The sequence below is a fragment of the Solanum pennellii genome, chromosome 11 (assembly GCF_001406875.1).
Source record: "Solanum pennellii chromosome 11, SPENNV200".
NCBI classification, from domain to species: Eukaryota; Viridiplantae; Streptophyta; class Magnoliopsida; order Solanales; family Solanaceae; genus Solanum; species Solanum pennellii.
Window position 1 is genome coordinate 62,909,360 of NC_028647.1, and position 17,861 is coordinate 62,927,220.

Sequence of the window (17,861 nt, forward strand, 5' to 3'; positions counted from 1 at the left end):
TTAAATTTAAGACAATTTTATAAACAAATGCATTATGATAATCATTTTAATTTAAGAAATACATTAAGTTAGTCTCCACAAACATTGCATCTATTTTTTTCTCAAAAATTATCTGGATTTAAAATCACAACAATTGACTTTTTAAATACACGCCTAGATTTGAATTACGTAATTCGAACTTTAAAACACCATATCTACAAAGTCTAAACACAATTTTGGGTGGTTAACATATGCAAATTATGACAAAAACTTAAATTACATTTTCTAAAAGTGGCTATTTGATGCAATTTGTTTAGAATTCAAATATTTCAAAGGCCCAATATATACATTGTAGCCCTATTTGTATATAAAGTCATATATCACTATACTGAGCCACCCTTCGTCTCTCTTACGGCGCTGACAAACCCTAATTAGGGTTTTCTCATACAGGTACTTTTTCTTCTTCTTATCAGGGACTCCATTTCTAGGTCTCGATCTAGAGATTAACGGTGCGAGTTTTTTTTTTTTTTTTTGAAAATTTTGGTAATTTTTAGTTGGAATGCTGATTTTTTTTATGTTGATCGATTGACAGAAGTGAAGTTTTGAAGGAGAAAGGAGAAGTATTTGAGTCATGAGGTATGTGGAAAGCTTTAATTTTTATTTTTTTTAGCTACATGTTCAATTTTTTTCTTTATTTTTGATTTGTTAATATGTGGATGTTTTCTGTATTTTGTGCTTTGCTAGGATGATAAGCTAATTTTTATGAATGTTTGACAATAATTTGATCACTTTGTTGAATTTTTGTGGGATTTGTTTGTTTTTGTACCCTGTGTATGTGGGAAGTTGAAAAAAATTAATGCTAGTGTCAACCACAACCTTGTACAGTGTAATCCACAGGTGAGGTCTGGAGAATGTAGAGTTTGTGCATGCCTTAGCCTTGTGGTTGTGTGATAGAGAGGCTGTTTCCTATAGAGTCTTTGCTTATGGCTCAAACAGAAGAAAAAGTAATGGATTTTTTTCTTCTGAGTAGTACTATCCTGAGAAGTTGTCCTGTTTATGTGAAAAGTCAGAGCAACTGATTTTGAGGTTGCTTAGGAATTTGTTAACTCAAAAGAGTTTTTTGTTGAAATGGCAAGTTAACTTTTTTGTGTCAACAATAACCATACCTATTGTAAACCACAGTTGGGGTCTAGAGAACTTAAGAGTTTACACAGACGTTGCCCCAACCTTTGTCATATATCCTCTACTTATAGGTCAAGTAGAAGAAAAATTGATGGGTCTCTTTGTTCGTTGGAGTACTATCTTGTGGAGTTTTCCTTTTTATGTTAAAAGTGAAAGCAATTTGGCTTTTGGATTTTAGGTTTGCTTAGGAATTTGTTCATTCAAAGAGGGTTTGTTGTGTCTATAGTTTATTAATATTTGGCTGAGATTTTGAAGTGTGCATCTCTCTTTCTTTCGCTGCTTCTAGTATGTAAATATGTTGGCCTCTTGATATGTTGTAGTTAAGAACATTAGCTTTACTGTTTATTGCATGTCTTGTTAAATATTTGCATAAAATGATTTAATTTTAACTTTTCTACAGTAAGCTTCAGAGCGAGGCCCTTAGAGAAGCCATCTCTGTAATTAAGAATGATTCGGCTGAGAAAAAGAGGAAGTTCTCTGAGACTATTGAGCTCCAGATTGGGCTTAAGAACTATGATCCCCAAAAGGACAAACGTTTCAGTGGATCTGTGAGGTTGCCTCACATTCCACGTCCTAAGATGAAGATTTGCATGCTTGGAGATGCTCAGCACGTGGGAGAGGTAATTATTCTTTTATGCTCATTAAGGTCACTAGCTCTATGGGATTTTCTTTTGTTTAACCACATACAGTGTTTGGGAGGTGCATATGCAACTGCTTAGTGGATTTTCGTTGTCGCCCTCAGATATTGTTGTTTTAGTATATACTAGATTAGGTCTTTTACTCTTCTAACTAATAGAAGATGTATTTTTTAGTCGATGGTTATCTAGCATAACTCGTTTAATTGATAGAAAACTGATTATATTTTAATAATTCTTTTACTTATATGATGAAATTGTGAGAGAAGTAATTGATAATAATCAATTGAATCTTCATGCACCACTGAATACGTGTTGTAATTACGATGGGTACAATGATGTTATCAATTCTGACTGTCTAACAGATAGGAATAGTTGATAGAGTGGAGTCACAGTCAAAGTATGATTTTAATGGGCTCGGACTTATGAAATTTTGTTAGCTTGTCTGTCAACTGTGGGTTCGATATATTCGTGACAGCCAATAATTTGTTAACTTGGCTTAAAAGTTACTGTTAGATGAATCTATGGTGTTCTAGGGGTAATAATCAGAACTTGGCACATGCATTTGCAGGCAGAGAAGATCGGTTTGGAGTACATGGATGTCGAGAGCCTCAAGAAGCTTAATAAGAACAAGAAGTTAGTTAAGAAGCTTGCAAAGAAATACCATGCTTTCTTGGCTTCAGAATCCGTCATCAAGCAGATTCCTCGTCTCTTGGGTCCTGGTCTGAACAAGGCAGGCAAGTTTTATAGATTGTTTTGGTATTCTGTACAGACTTGTACAATAGCTCTCTGAAATTGTGTTCTTGCTTGAATTGGTTACTCTTGATGATTATCTTTTAACAGACCGTGTTTGATTGTAAATGCAGGTAAGTTTCCAACCCTTGTTTCCCACCAAGAGTCACTCGAGTCTAAGGTTAATGAAACCAAGGCTACCATCAAGTTCCAGTTGAAGAAGGTGCTTTGCATGGGTGTTGCTGTTGGTAATTGTGATATGGAAGAGAAACAAATCTTCCAGAATGTGCAAATGAGCGTGAACTTCTTAGTTTCTCTTCTAAAGAAGAATTGGCAGAACGTAAGTCCATTTGGCAATCTCAGTTGCAGTTAACTTCGTATTATTGCTCTAGATTGTAAACTCAGTTTTTTCTTGTATTAATCTGTTTCAATTGTTTTATCACAACAGGTAAGGTGCTTGTACTTGAAGAGCACCATGGGGAAGACTCAACGTGTCTTTTAAGATGACAAGTCTCGTTATTGGAGCTTTTCGTGCATTCTTCTTGTAAGAGATAGATATTAATGAAAATTTTGGATAGTACTCATCCTTGATTATGTTTTTGAATGTTACATCACTATAAGGATCGATCATATTGCTGAGACATTTCAAGAGCTCTGTTCTTTCTTCTCTTAGATGATGATTTCATTTGAATGATATGCAGTATTTCTATCCTTCTTATCCCCCGTGATGCACTGCTGCATCCTTCATGGTTTTTCGAGTTTTATTTACTTCTGGGAAAAAAGCCAATTAGCAGAGCAAGGTCGTCTTATAATCAGTGACGATTATTGCATTGAAGGTTGGCTATATTGTTGAACAAATTGCTACATTTTCTTCCTTCACCAGGCTTTCTTGACGTTTGAACTCGTGACCTATAAGTCATGAAACTAACTTTATTGCTGTTTTAAGGCTCTTTTTGGAATACTAAAAGGGGTCGTACTGGTGACATATAAGTCACATGAAGATAATTTTATCGTTGTTTTGAGTTTCCTCTATTGAATACTGGATGGGGTTGTTTGGTACATTGGTTGGATATCCCATCAAGTGTAATTCTCCAAATCAAGTAGGGAATATAGTTAATTTCAAGTTCTATATTTGGATTTTATCATCCATGTACCAAATGTTGGGCAGAAATGCTCTTGTTTTTTAAGCCACCTAAAGTGCTTGAATTTGGCTCTAAAGCTTAGGCAATAAAGAAAAAATATATATATATTTGACCCTACAATAATCAAAGAGTATATGCACTTACCAATATAGTCAATGAGAAGTAACTTTTTATTCAATTATTGTCTTAATAAGATCAGTGCCACTTGCTTAAGCAGCCAACTTGTTGTGATTTTCCAATACTTTATAGTCCAAACAATATTTTTAATTATGATGATTTGTTTTTTTTCCATCTTAAACAAGGATGAATCTATGTAACAATGATAGTCGAGTATGTGGTCTAGTGGTTAATGTAACTATTCTTTTCAAATCAAGTGGAATTGCACTGTATATGTTTTTTATCATTTGAAATTCAATGTTTGCTACGAAAATTTCAAATCCAATTTAAATCATAACTAGTTTTCCATGGATATATTAGATAAAAAATTTTGTTTTACTAATGTAAAGATTTAACTAAAAAGAAAAAAAAATTCACTTTTCACTTTTGAGCTAGCATTTAAGTATGAATAATTTATATCTAATATAATAATTTATGGCTAAAAGCCTGCTTAGCACTGCACCTAAAATGAAGAATTAGATTTCCTGTGAAATTAAATAGACATGTTGAAATTAATCCTTTTAAGGCGAAATCTTAGGTTATAGAGTTGGGCAAACATAGGAACTTTTCGCAACCGTTTGGTCATAGGTTTTGAAATATTTTGATAACTATTAATTAAGTGGAATTTTATCATGTGTGTTATTATAGTATTTGAAAAATATTGTTCATATTATTTTAAAAAATATTATTTATGCCATAATTTTTAAAAATCATCACAACTAATCATAATTTTGTATTACATAGCACATGACTTTGTTACCTTAATTCGTTTTTTCATCACACGACTTTATTATCTTGAGTCAATTATTCATCATTTTCATCAATAATCATAACATCATTTTCATATTTACTGGATATTCTATCACTACTTTGATGGTCACGTAAAAAAAATTACCTAGAACAACATGTGTTTTTGTAAAAGTTAAAAGCTTAGTGTAGATTTTAGTAAATTATTACAAGTTCCCAAATAATGAAACTTGGTCCAAATACTAGTAATATATGAAAATATGGGTTATTTGCCAAATATTTGCCTAACAATAACAAATTATATGAACAAACACTATTTGCCGATTCTTTTCTTAATTTTACAGGTTCTTAATTTCTTGTTGTTATACTTGTATGATTCTTTTTGTTATTATTGTTTCTTTTTCATAAGCATTTATAAAATGACAATTTTATCTTGTCCCGTTAAATTTATTAAAATAGTTATATATTTATATTATAAGTATTTTCTTATTCATAAAACTAAAACCAAAGCATTAGACATTAAGGACCAAAATCAATTAATAAAAATTAATAATTAATAATTTTTTTGACTAATATATTTAAAAATAAAAAATCGATAAATCAAATCGATAATACTGTTTGATTTGGTGGGTGTGAAAAAAGAGAAACCCATGGGCGGTAGTGGGTTTTAGGGTAATATTGTTTACGTCTCTCCTTGTCCACTTTCACTCTGCCAACTTTGCCTAACACTGCCTCCTATTCTCACTATATACTACTAGTTGGCTCCCAATAAATCCAAAAGGCCAAGCTTTTTCTTGTGAACTCCGCTTAATTGCAGATTCTTGATTCGTTGTCAGCCAACCCCACTTCTTGTATTGGTAAGATTTCTCATTTTTATGTTACCCTTTTGAGAGATTCTTGAGTTTTGAGTTGTGAGATTCTGCTTGTTTGGTTCATGTACATGTTGTTTTCTGAGTTTTGTGATTTGGGGTTTTGATGTTTTTGCGGTTAGTTGTTTAAATCTTTTGTTTGGTGAGTTTCTGTGTTAAAAGATTGAATCTTTAAGAAAAGCTGGGCTTTTCGTGTTCTTGATTCATTATCAGCCAACCCCACTTCTTATATTGGTAAGATTTCTCATTTTTCTGTTACCTTTTAAGAGATTCTTGAGTTATAGTTGTGAGATTCTGCTTGTTTAATTCATGTTCATGTTGTTTTCTGAGTTTTATAAATTGGGTTGTGATGTTTTTGCTATTAGTTGTTTAAATCTCTTGTTTGGTGAAATTCTTTGTTAAAAGATTGAATCTATAAGAAAAGCTGTGATTTTCCTGTTAGTTTCATGTTCTTGATTCATTATCAGCCAACCCCACTTCTTATAATGGTAAAATTAATCATTTTTTCTGTTACCCTTTTTTAGAAATTTTTGGGTTTTTAGTTGTGAGATTCTGCTTGTTTGGTTCATGTACATGTTTTTTTGTGTTTTTGATGTTTTTGCTATTGGTTGTTGAGATCTCTTATTTGGTGAAATTCTGTGTTAAAAGATTGAGTCTTTAAGAAAAGCTGGATTTTGAAACTTTGAATCTTGTTTTTTATTTCTTGTGAGCTTTGAATTCAAAATTTCAAAGTCAAAAAGCATAACTTTTGTAGATGGAAAATGACCTTTGAGCTTACTTTTTGTTGGATACTTTGTTGGTTTGCATAGGTAGTGAAAGAGATTGTTTTGTCCTTATGGCAATTCTTGTATTCTCTTGTTTGGTTTGTAAAGAGAATTAACTTGTTTAATTCATGCTCATGTTGTTTTCTCAAATGTGTTTGGGATTTTGAATTTTCCTGTTAAATGTTGAGATCTCTCTTTGTTTGTCCATCATTTCGTGAAATTCTGTGTTAAAAAATGAATCTTTAAGAAAATCTGGATTTTGGGTACTTCAAACTTTTATGAATACTTTGAATTTTGCTGTTTTTTTAAATCTAATGAGTAGTAGCTGTAGTTTGTTTTTCAGCTTTGTCATAGTACGAATGCAGAAACATTTTTGTAAATAGCTAACTTGTTACATGAAATTACTCTGGTTTTGTGTCATGGTTTGTATTATATAACTATAATCAATTCAAAAAAGCTTAGCTCTATACTCGCATAATGCGATTTTGTGCTTTTGCTTTTATGTTGTTGAGTCTAGTCCTGAAATTAGATTGGTAACAAGAATAAAGGGGACTTTGTGATAGTGTATGTGAATTGCAATGACCTCTTAATGTAATTTGATGTAGTGAAGGTAGATGAAGGGTATTTATTCATTTAATTTGTTGGGATAATTCATAGAGGATGATTAAACAATATCTTTTTGATATATAGGAATTTACTATTAGTCTAATTTTGAGCAAATGTAGTTCTCTAAAACTGGATGAATCTATAACCAGACTTTTGGAACATCTAGAAGAAGAATTAAACAAGCCTTGGCTAAATTCCCTGAAGTAGGAAATCAAGACTTTTTCATGCAAGAACACATTCTTTAGTCGGAGAGGATATTGATATTGTGATTATGCAATTTAATTGTTCATATGTGTGTAACGTGCATTTTAGCCCCTCATTCATTGTCATTATCCTGGAAACCGTAAAAGGAACTAGGATACCAATTAGAGTTGCAGAATCATACATTATACCATGCTTCTAGATTTTAGTTTCACAACATGGAGCTTCGAGTGAAGAACATAAAGCCGCTCGCTTGCTTCTTCTCATAATGCTCCAGATATTCAAAGCCTTGTCTTTAAAAGAAATGCACTTGTTAGAATTTCATTTCTTTTTCATATACCACAGAGCATATATTATCAAAATGTCATTACTAATTAGTCTTGAAATTGTAAAAGGAAAACACCGTATAACACTATCATAGATTGCTATGCCATTATTTCTTCATAACATGGAGCTTCGAGTGAAGAACATGAAGCCACTCGCTTGCTTCTTCTCATAATGCTCCAGATATTCAAAGCCTTGTCTTTAAAGAAATGAACTTTCAGCTTTTCATTTCTTTTTCATCTACCACACGGCATATATCATCCCAAATGTCAGATTAATTCTTGTTCATTTGTGTGTAATGTGCATTTTAACCCTTCCATTCAGAGCCTACCGTCAACATTGTAAAAGGAACAAGGATAACACTTAATTGGTGAATCATAGATTACTATACCACTAGATTTTATCTTCACAATATGGAGCTTCGAGTGAAGAACAGGAAGCCACTCGCTTGTTCTTCTCATAATGCTCCAGACATTTGAAGCCTTGTCTTTTAAGAAATGGACTACCAGATTTTCATTTCTTTTTCATCTACCACATGGCATATATTTTTCAAATAGTCATATTTGTTCCACTCCCGTGTTGGGTTTCTACCACGTTCTTCTTTGCTGCTTCGCCGACATCAATAGTTTTTTTTTTTTTTGGGTAGAAATGGGTTAAGATATAGCTCCAGGTACTCATATGTATATGCATGTCATTAATGTGAAAGAATTTAGGTATATCAGAACACTTAAAATGGACTTGTTGACTTCTGTCGATAAAAAAATGAAAGCTGGAGGTTGATTTGATTCTTTTTACTTCTTCACTAGGTATGTCAAACTCTTAAGCTTCATACATGTACCATAATTGTATTGCTAGATATTCTTCTTGAACATATCCGTCTTTGTTACTTCTGTATTTCATGATCACTTTTATATTTGATCAGGTAAAACATGTCGACCGTAAGGCTTCCTTCCACTTGCATGTTCAAAGCTGCACCTCTGAGTGAAAGAAAGAGTGCATTTGTTAAAATGCCATTCTCAGTGGGCTCTGTAAGGAACATCTCCAAATCCTTTGGCTTGAAAGGTGACTCTAGCTTTAGAGTATCAGCGAACGTGTACAAGGTCAAATTGGTTTGTCCAGATGGTACTGAACACGAGTTTGAAGCACCTTCCGATACCTACATCCTCGATGCAGCTGAGAATGCTGGAGTCGATCTCCCTTATTCTTGCAGGGCTGGTGCTTGCTCAACTTGTGCTGGGAAGATACACTCGGGTACTGTTGATCAATCTGACGGATCTTTTCTGGACGACAAGCAAATAAAGGAGGGATATTTGCTCACTTGTGTTTCTTACCCAAACTCTGATTGTGTGATCCACACTCACAAGGAGGGTGATCTTTACTAGTTAAATCCTATGTCAAAGCAAAGGTAAAAACAGTTAGATATTGCTTTTTTTTCCCCTCTAGTGTCAAAACTAAGGTTCAATCATGAACTTGTTTTGTTTCATAAATTGCTTTATGTAATGAAGTGTTTTTCTTATATATGATGGTTTATATTTTCCCTAAATCCTTGATGTTTCATTTCCATATGTGCTATTTTTGCATTCATGTTATTGAGGCATGATAATAGTATCAGATATGAAAATGATGATTCAGAAGAATCAAGTTTTATGAATTTATACACACTCTTACTAAGAATGCTTTGTCTATATAAATATTTTTTTGGTAAAATGACGGAAATTTCACATTTAAGTTTTCTTATTATCATTATCCCCAGCTAGTTTTACAAATCCCTAGAATCCTTCATTTTCACGCACCATCAAATTAATGTATCTTATGCATTAGATTAGTGTATTATGTATAAAATGTACATGAGATGAGCGTATAAAAGTATGTGATTTCTGTCATTTGTTCTATTTTTTTTTATTTTTATGGGCCACTATGGATGGGCTTCATGGTTTCTTCTGAAACTGGCCCATAATATCAACATTGAACTTTTCTAGTTAACCATTTATCTTCTACTTCTATGGACAAACAAGAAAAAGTTCCCTTCACTCAAATATATGAAACATTTGTATATAATTTAGGCAAACACTATACATGGGGTAGGAAGGAATGAACGAACACACAAACGCAGTGCTGCAGAGAGCGGTGGCGTAGACAGAATTTTCACTAGAGAGTTCAAATTATGAAGATGTGAACACATGAAGAAACTAAAGGGTTTAACATGTATACATAGAAAATAAGTATAACCATATAAAAACAGCATAAGTTTCTGTCGAAAGGGGATAGGATGACCTCCTTCGGCCCTCTACCGAGCTCCGCTCTTGTTTTCGTGAGGTGGAAGAACGAACTTACATGACAGAAGTCATTTCTTGATTTTTGATGAACTTATATTTCTAACAAAAATATTTTCTAAACATTTTGACGAACCGAAGGAAGAATGCTCTTCATCTCCCCTCGCCGTAATTATCTCTGGAAGTCGCCCCTACAACCTATTTTTCTCCGTACCAAACACACCCTATATGTTCAAGATCCCCTTGGCTTTTCAAAAAGCCTAAAGGTTACATTTTAAAGTATGGAAAACAAGAACAATACTTACTAGAGGCTCCAAAAAGACTTAGGGTTAGATTGTATTGTCAAAAAACTTTTTGTTCAAAGGGACAAGAACATGAAAGATATTGGAGCCTATTGGAATAAGAATAAAGTTCAATTTAATCATGGCCTACATATGCTAAAAGTTTTAGATAAAAAGAGAGGCAATTAGACAAAGTTTGTCATGAAGTTGTAATTCCATTATGACTATTTTGATCTAAGAGAATAATATACACTTTGATTAAAGGACCTTTTTGGGAGATATCTACTTAGTTAATTGTGCAAAAAGATGGTTTGAGTATAATTTAGGGCTATTTTGTAATATTAATTTCCTAATTGTAGCATCTTCATTGGACCAATTTGATAAATAAAGGTTTAAAAGGTCTAGAAAAAATGGAAAAATTGTATGATTAATAGTTAGTGATTTGAAAGGAGAGGATTCTTGTTGATTATGGAAAGAATATTTGGTGATTATTTGGAATTTATAATAATTAGCAAATGTTTTTATTTACATGAAATGATGTTTTAAGAGCTATAATTCAACAATAGATAATCTCTTATTATTACTCGTTCTGTTCTGGTTCATTTCATGTGAAGATTTTATTACTTTGAGAGTAAATCATTTTATTCGTGTTAGTTGTTCCTTCAAATATTGTTCTCTTTTTTGTCTCCTACTTGATATTCGACAATTAAAATATGCATCGAGAAGTTTTACTGAATTCAAACCCAAATTTATTTTTTATCAACCCACCACAATCTTTAAAGATTTTTTTTCCTTTCATCCTAGTCTATTTCACCTAGGTAAATTATTTATCACTCAATAAATTAAACTATAAAAAGTAGAGATAATAAAAGAAAAGTAGGTAGAGATTAAAAGGGTTATTTAGTGCTAAGTTGCTTGGCTTGGAGATAAGAATTAGAAAGTCAAATGATAATAATGAATAATTAATTATCACTTAGCTTATGCTTCAAACTAAATGGCAAAGCTAAAAAAATCATTTCATAATTGGCAATTATAGAGAATAATACATTTGTTATTCAATTTCAATGGGGAAGGTTTAAAGGGAATCATATAAAGATCAAAAGCTAGTTAACTCTTTCTATATTTTTTTAGTGGTATTTGATATTTAATTTCAAATCTCGATTAATTCAATTTTGTGTTATGTAAGGTTCGATAATAACGAAAATACTTGTTTCTATGTTATTTTCCTTATTTTCGTGGTCCAAACCTAAAATCTCATCTTAAAGATAAAGAAGTCTTATTTATTTCATTACAATCCTTACTGCAACATAAAATAATTATTCTTTAATATTGTTTCAATTGATATTCAATATTTATATAAGGTCTCAACTAATTTGAATTCACATTCAGTATTTCAAATGTCTTACTAAAAATTACTAAATTTTATATCCATTATACCATAATTATATTCGTATTATATTAACAAAGAATACTTTCTCCGTTTACTTTTATTTTTTATATTTAGACTTGACATACTCATTAAAGAAATAATGAATTGCATGATTATTTTATCATATTATTTTTATTAATTGATATTTAATATATTAGATCTTGAAAATGATCTAAAAATTTTATTTAAAATACTTTTTGGCCCTAAGTAGAGTGGGGGCTGCTTGGATCTTAATTTGTTGTCATAATTTTGGTGTTAAACTTTAATGGCTACAAATAGACTTAAATGATAGTACTGACAAATAATTTTATATTGCATTATGTATACAATGTATGATATTATTTAATGTAAAACAGATGTCTTTGTAACAAAAAAGTTGCAGAAAATAAATTGTTATTATAAATAAAATATGAAATAATTTTATTAATTAAGATTGTGAGTATAATTTTTTTTCCGATTTATCATGATTTGAGGACTGTTAGTTTTATATTTTTCGAATTAGAATGATTTTACTTTGCTCTTTTTATAAATATTATATGAATTTGCGGAATATTAAAGATGACTCTTTAAGAGAATATAAACCCTTTATATGTGTATGGACTAGGATTTAAAATTAAATAGCTTTTAAAATTTTAATTAAAATTTAACACATTTTATAGAGTCTTATAAAATTTTATTGTACACAGATACAATTCAGAAAAATATTAAATTAAATAAGTAATAAATAATAAAAATTCAATCAAATTATCCTCTTGTTAATATTTTTTTCTAAAGGGTATTAAGACCTATATAAAATTTTGAGAGGATGAGTGTACCTTTTAAAAATGTGAATTTAAGATATAAATTTAACTGAGTTAAACTTTTAGTTGTTATCAATTTTAAAAATTTCATATCAAAGTTATTAAGATTAGTTGAACTCATTTACCGTATGACATATATATCTAGTACTATTATTTTTAATATACACACTTGATTTAATCGCGTAAAATATTAGAAATTCTCAATGTGATATACTTAAGTTTTTTTCTATAAGAAAATAAAGCAAAAAAATCAATTAAAAACACCAAAAATATTACTTCTTCCGATTTTATGTATATGTTATTGTTTTTATTTTACATATATTAAGAAATTAAGTAAGTCTATTATTCTACTATAATTTATGTTTTTTAAATTAACTTTTTAAGAATATGAATTAATTTATTTCGATTAATTAATTTGACCAATGAACATGAATTATTTTCTATGTTGGTCAAATGTATATTTTCAAGGTTAATAACTCACAATGATAAAATAGCTAAGAAGAATTATGTATTAATTTTATAGATAACAAATATTATGAATCAATCATTTATAAAAATGATCACATATTAAAAGCAACGAACGAATGAACTATTAATAACATTTAGAAATATATAAATATACGCTTTAAATTTCAGACTTCACTTAGCATATCTAGAGAATAAAGGGGTATCGTCATATTTTACGATATTTTAAACATAATTTCATGTATTTATATTTAAATATTTTTTTAAAAAAAAAACATACAACAGTATATATGAGCTTCAGAGGAGGGGATACGCATATGGTTTGATGAACAATTTAACTCTTCAAAAATAATTTAGTGAATAAATAATTAAGATTAATATTAAGGATAAAATAGAAAAATAATAATTATATTTACTTTATGTATTAAAGTGAGAAGTAAAAATGTATAAATTTAAATGATGGAGATAGAAGTAAATAGAGGGAGTAATAAATAAATTCAAAAAAAAAATAAGAAGAAAGACAAAGTTCATTTTTATTCTTTGTTTTCAAGATTTCTCTTTTAAAAGTATTATTTCAGTTTCTATTTATGTGTCGTTCTTACTAGGATGACAATGTGGCGGCATGAAATGGGACGAGTTGAACTTAACTCACAATTTTTCTAATTTGTCCTGCATAATAATTTTTTTCAGTTTTAAGCCGCTCCACTCTGTCTCGCAGAAACTTGTCCCGCATAATTTTTTAAATATTTTCTTTTTCTGGTTAAGTTTGATATTAAAAATAAAATTTATAATAGTAAATTCTTTTTTTTATTAGGTTATATTAATTTAATAAGATAGTGCCTTAAAATTTTAGTTTTTTAGGGGTCAATTAGAAAACATGTAAAAAAATGTATTATCTTTTATTGAATCATTATTATATTCATCAAGAATATTTTAGTAGATTTACTGAAATTATCTTAATAAATAATGTTTTATCACTTTTATAACATGTAAAAAGTTGAAATTAAATTTGAACCCACTTAAAATCACATGTACCCGCAAACCGCCTTGGCCACATTAATTTAAAAAAAAAACTCACTTCGACTCGCCCTGCATTCCAGCTGCCCTGCACTACCCTAAATCCGTCCTGCCCCACATAGCTTTAAACTCAATCCGCTCCATCCCATTGTCATCCCTAATCCTTATTAAAAATATATGTTTCATAGTATCTGTCATTTCCACAAAAAAACAACACATAAAATGATACTATTCTTCCTATTTTAGTTATTTTTAATACTTTCTCCGTTCCATTTTACATGACACCATTTTCTTTTCGGTCCGTCCCCAAAAAAAATGTCACACTTCCTTGTATGATAAATATTTAAAAGTACAATTCCTCTTTTACCCTTGTTGGTCCCACTTAATTTTAAAGATAGTACTCTAATACATACAATTTGATTAACATTTCAAAGATTTCATTATTCTTAAACTCCGTTTCTGGTCAAATGTTGCCATATAAAATGAGATGGAGGGAGTATATCTTTTGATTTCTCATGTTTGGTATTCATATTAAAGCTCGACTAAATTCTGATTCATGCTATAAAGTCTCACATTGAGAATAAGACACTTCCTAACAAAAATGATTATATATGTAAGTGAAGTCAAATCTAAAATCTTTAATTAAAATAAAAAAATATTTACCAATCAACCACGACTTTGATTAATACTTTATATTAGTACAAAATTAGCACTTTTTAAAATGAATATTTTCCCCTTTTTTTTTATCTCTTTATTTACTTTACTCGAGTTCCCGAAACTGTGTCTAGAAAAGCCAAAAAAATAATATATAAGTAATTAATGCCAATGATAAAAAAATTGAAGAAAATATAATTTTCTTTTCTAACATATTAACAATAACAAATAATTTTTTTATTTAAAATATTCTTTTTGGCCATAAGTAGAGTGGGAGCTGTTTGGATCTTAATTTGTTGCCATAATTTTGGTGTTAAACTTTAATGGCTACAAAATAATTTAAATGATAGTACTGACAAATAATTTTATATTGCATTATGAATAAAAATTTTGATATTATTTAATGTAAAACAGATGTGTTTGCAACAAAAGTAGTAGAAAATAAATTGTTACCGTACATAAAATATGAAATAATTTTATTAATTAAGATTGTGAATATAATTTTATTCCTCTTCTGATTCTTCATTTATAAGATTTATTTATTAATTAAGAATTGACAGTGACGTATTTCTCAAACTAAGATGGTTTTGATTTGATCTTCTTATAAATATTTTATGAATTTACGAAATATTCAAGTTGCCTCTCTACGAAAATATAATTCCTTTTATATATATGCATAAACTAGAATTTAGGATTAAATAACGTTTAACAATCCTAATTAAAATAGAACACATTTTATAAGGTCTTATAAAATTTCAATATATACCCGTTGCTATTGAGAAAAATATTAAATCAAATAAGTAATAAATAAGAAAATTTCAATCAAATTATTATCCTCTTGTTAATATTTTTCCTAAAAGGGGTATTATCATATTGTACGATATTTCAAACGTAAATTTTTATATCTATATTTAAGTACTTTTTTTTAAAAAAAAAGATATACAACACCACTGTATATGAGCCACATTTAAAGTAATTAAGCCTTATAGGTTGATGAATAATTTAGGTCTTCATAAATAATTTAGTGAATAAGTAACTAATAATAAGAATAAAATAAAAAAATAATAATTATATTTCTTTATATATTAAAAAGAGAAGTAAAAAATGTATATATTTAAAATAATGGAGATAGAACTTAGAAGTACGCAGAGGGGAGTAGTAAATAAATTCAAAAATAAAAGACAAAAAGGTTCATTCATATAGTATCGTTTTAATGTAATTTTTTTATCATATATTTTATTTTTTGCCTTAATTTATATAGCATTGATAGATTTTTTTAGAGTCGAGTTATCTTTTATATGTATTTTATAAATATTTTTTAAATTATTAATTATTGTGATTTATGAGTAACTTTCACCTATAACAAACATAAAAATCATATTTGTACGTTATAGTTATAGTTTGCATAATTGCGCTCCTTAGCAAACATAAATATGTATATTTCGCTATACATATACAAAAGAAAGCAGTTATATAATTTCGACATACAAATATAAAAGAAAGCAGTTGTATAATCTGCTTTGATATACATATACAAAAGATTAATTGTATAATTTGTATTTGTGTAAAGCGAGAAAGAGAGAATGATAAAAGAAAACTGGGCAGGAAAAAATTGTATAATTATAAGGGTATAAGACGAAAATTACATTTATATATATACATATAATTTTCTCTCTCTTTATACAAACATAAACACATTTTTTATACATTTGCTTGTTTGTATAAAGTGAGAGAGGCGAATGAACGAGCGACATCTGAAAGAATCGCGAGCGAGATCCGGGAGAGGAGAAAGAGGAGAACGAAAATATACGTATATATAAAATTTTCTCTCTTTGTATGCAAATACAAATATAATTTATACATTTTACGTTTTTATATAAAATAATTAGCATTTCAGAAAATCATTTTACCATAAAAAATAAAATGAAAATATAAATTATTAATTTTAAATTAAAAGTTATAGCATATAGAGAAAGTGGAGAAAATAATGGCTTTATATATTAAAGTGAGAATTAAAAATGTATATATTTAAAATAATGGAGATAGAAGTAAATAGAGGGAGTAATAAATAAATTCAAAAAGAAAAAGAAAAACAAAGTTCATTCATAAATCGAGCCTTTTTTGTTTTCAATATCTCACTTTTAAGTAGTTTAAAAGTTATTTCAACACTATATACGACATTTTCTTAAAAAGTATTATCTCCGTTTTTATTTATGTGTCGTCCTTATTAAGGATGGAATGGTGCGAGTTGAGTTTAATTCACATTTTTTTAGTTCTTCATGTATAGTAATTTTTTTCATATTCAACCCGCCCCACTCCGCTCCGTATGCATAAACCCTGTCTTGCATAACTTTTTAGATATTTTTTTTCTAGTTAAGCTTGATACTAAAGATAAAATTTTAATAGTGAATTCTTTTTATTAGGTTGTATTAATTTAATAAAAATAGTGACTTTAAAAAATTATTTTTTAGGGGTCAATTAGAAAACATGTAAGAAAATGTATTAGTTTTTTATTGAACCATTAATATATTCATCTCGAATATTATAATAGATTTATTACAATTATTATAATAAATAATGTTCTATCACTCTTGTAACGTGTAAAAAATTAAAATTAAATTTGAATCCTCATAAAATCATATATACCCGCAACTCGCCCTTAAAAAGCCCACTTCAATCCTCTCCGTATCCCAGCCGCCCCGCCCCACATAGCGTTAAACCCACTCCACCCCGCCCTATTGTCAATCCTAGTCCTTACTAAAAATATATGTTGATATCTGTCATTTCACAAAAACAACCCATAAATAATACTATTCTTCCTGTTTTTTTAATTTTTTTATTTCTCATGTTTGATATTCATATTAAAACTCGATTAAATTCTGATTCATGTTGTAAAGTTTTATATTCAGAGGTAACACTACAAGAAAAGCTGAATTATATGGAAATTTTTTCGGAAATTGTGAAAATTTACAGGAAAATAAATTTCCTACAGATTTTCGTACTAACCCCAAAAAAATCTCCATATAATTCATAATTTTCTTATAGTGTAAAATGCTTCCTAACAAAGACGATCATGCGCCTAAGTAAAATCAACTTCAAAATCTTTAGTTAAAAATAAAAATACCATTAATCAATTACAACTATCTTTAATACTTTATATAGTACAATTAGCAACTCTTAAAATGAATATTTTTCCATTTTCTTTTATCTCTTTATTTATTTTACTCGAGTACCCAAACTGTCTAGAAAAGCCCAAAAAAGAAAAAAAAAATATATATATAGGACATAGAAAAAAAAAAGAAAAAAAGAAAGGGGACAAGATTAAAAAGAAAAAAAGTAGAGGGGGAAAAGTGTAAGTTAAGGAAAATGATGAGCCCATCTACAAATTTCTCACCGACCTATGAAATATGGACACGAATTTCGAGGAAGATCCATCAAGGACGGTGACACGTGTCAATAGGTGGCAAATCCTATTTTCTTTTTTTCTTTTAAAAATACAAAATATTTTTTCACTTAAAATCATTTTTTTCATTTTCTTTATATTATTATCATTATTATTATTTAAAACCTTTTTCCTCGAAATTGTCTCGGACAAGAGAAAACTC

General features: G+C 29.1%; 2 protein-coding genes and 1 non-coding gene across 5 annotated transcripts; all 3 read left to right on the forward strand.

Moving 5' to 3' along the window:
• Positions 1-336: 336 nt before the first annotated feature.
• Positions 337-3,239, forward strand: LOC107004966 (60S ribosomal protein L10a-1-like). Of its 2 annotated transcripts, none has more exons than XM_015203404.2 (6): positions 337-429; positions 572-615; positions 1,562-1,781; positions 2,368-2,533; positions 2,663-2,868; positions 2,977-3,239. In XM_015203404.2, the coding sequence occupies exons 2-6, from the start codon at positions 611-613 to the stop codon at positions 3,028-3,030; spliced, it is 651 nt and encodes a 216-aa protein (XP_015058890.1). In that variant the 5' UTR covers positions 337-429; positions 572-610; the 3' UTR covers positions 3,031-3,239. The 2 variants fall into 2 exon arrangements, with proteins under 2 accessions (XP_015058890.1, XP_015058891.1); XM_015203405.1 differs by having other exon boundaries at positions 391-488.
• An 82-nt stretch (positions 3,240-3,321) lies between these two features.
• On the forward strand, positions 3,322-3,396 carry LOC114074981. Its single transcript, XR_003575359.1, has one exon. It is a non-coding gene; the product is annotated as a small nucleolar RNA snoR86 (small nucleolar RNA).
• A 1,800-nt stretch (positions 3,397-5,196) lies between these two features.
• On the forward strand, positions 5,197-8,880 carry LOC107002934 (ferredoxin, root R-B1-like). 2 transcript variants are annotated; one of them, XM_015201143.2, is made up of 2 exons: positions 5,197-5,430; positions 8,260-8,880. In XM_015201143.2, the coding sequence occupies exon 2, from the start codon at positions 8,267-8,269 to the stop codon at positions 8,717-8,719; it is 453 nt and encodes a 150-aa protein (XP_015056629.1). In that variant the 5' UTR covers positions 5,197-5,430; positions 8,260-8,266; the 3' UTR covers positions 8,720-8,880. The 2 variants fall into 2 exon arrangements, with proteins under 2 accessions (XP_015056629.1, XP_015056631.1); XM_015201145.2 differs by lacking the exon at positions 5,197-5,430 and adding an exon at positions 5,500-5,676.
• The last annotated feature ends 8,981 nt before the right edge of the window (positions 8,881-17,861 follow it).

Excerpts from the sequence above, each read along its gene's own strand:
- LOC107004966 (XM_015203404.2), top strand. Across the intron at positions 1,782-2,367 it reads ATGCTCAGCACGTGGGAGAG|GCAGAGAAGATCGGTTTGGA; the intron begins GTAATTATTCTT and ends ATGCATTTGCAG. Across the intron at positions 2,534-2,662 it reads TCCTGGTCTGAACAAGGCAG|GTAAGTTTCCAACCCTTGTT; the intron begins GCAAGTTTTATA and ends TTGTAAATGCAG.
- LOC107002934 (XM_015201143.2), top strand. The coding sequence starts at position 8,267 with ATGTCGACCGTAAGGCTTCCTTCCACTTGCATGTTCAAAGCTGCACCT.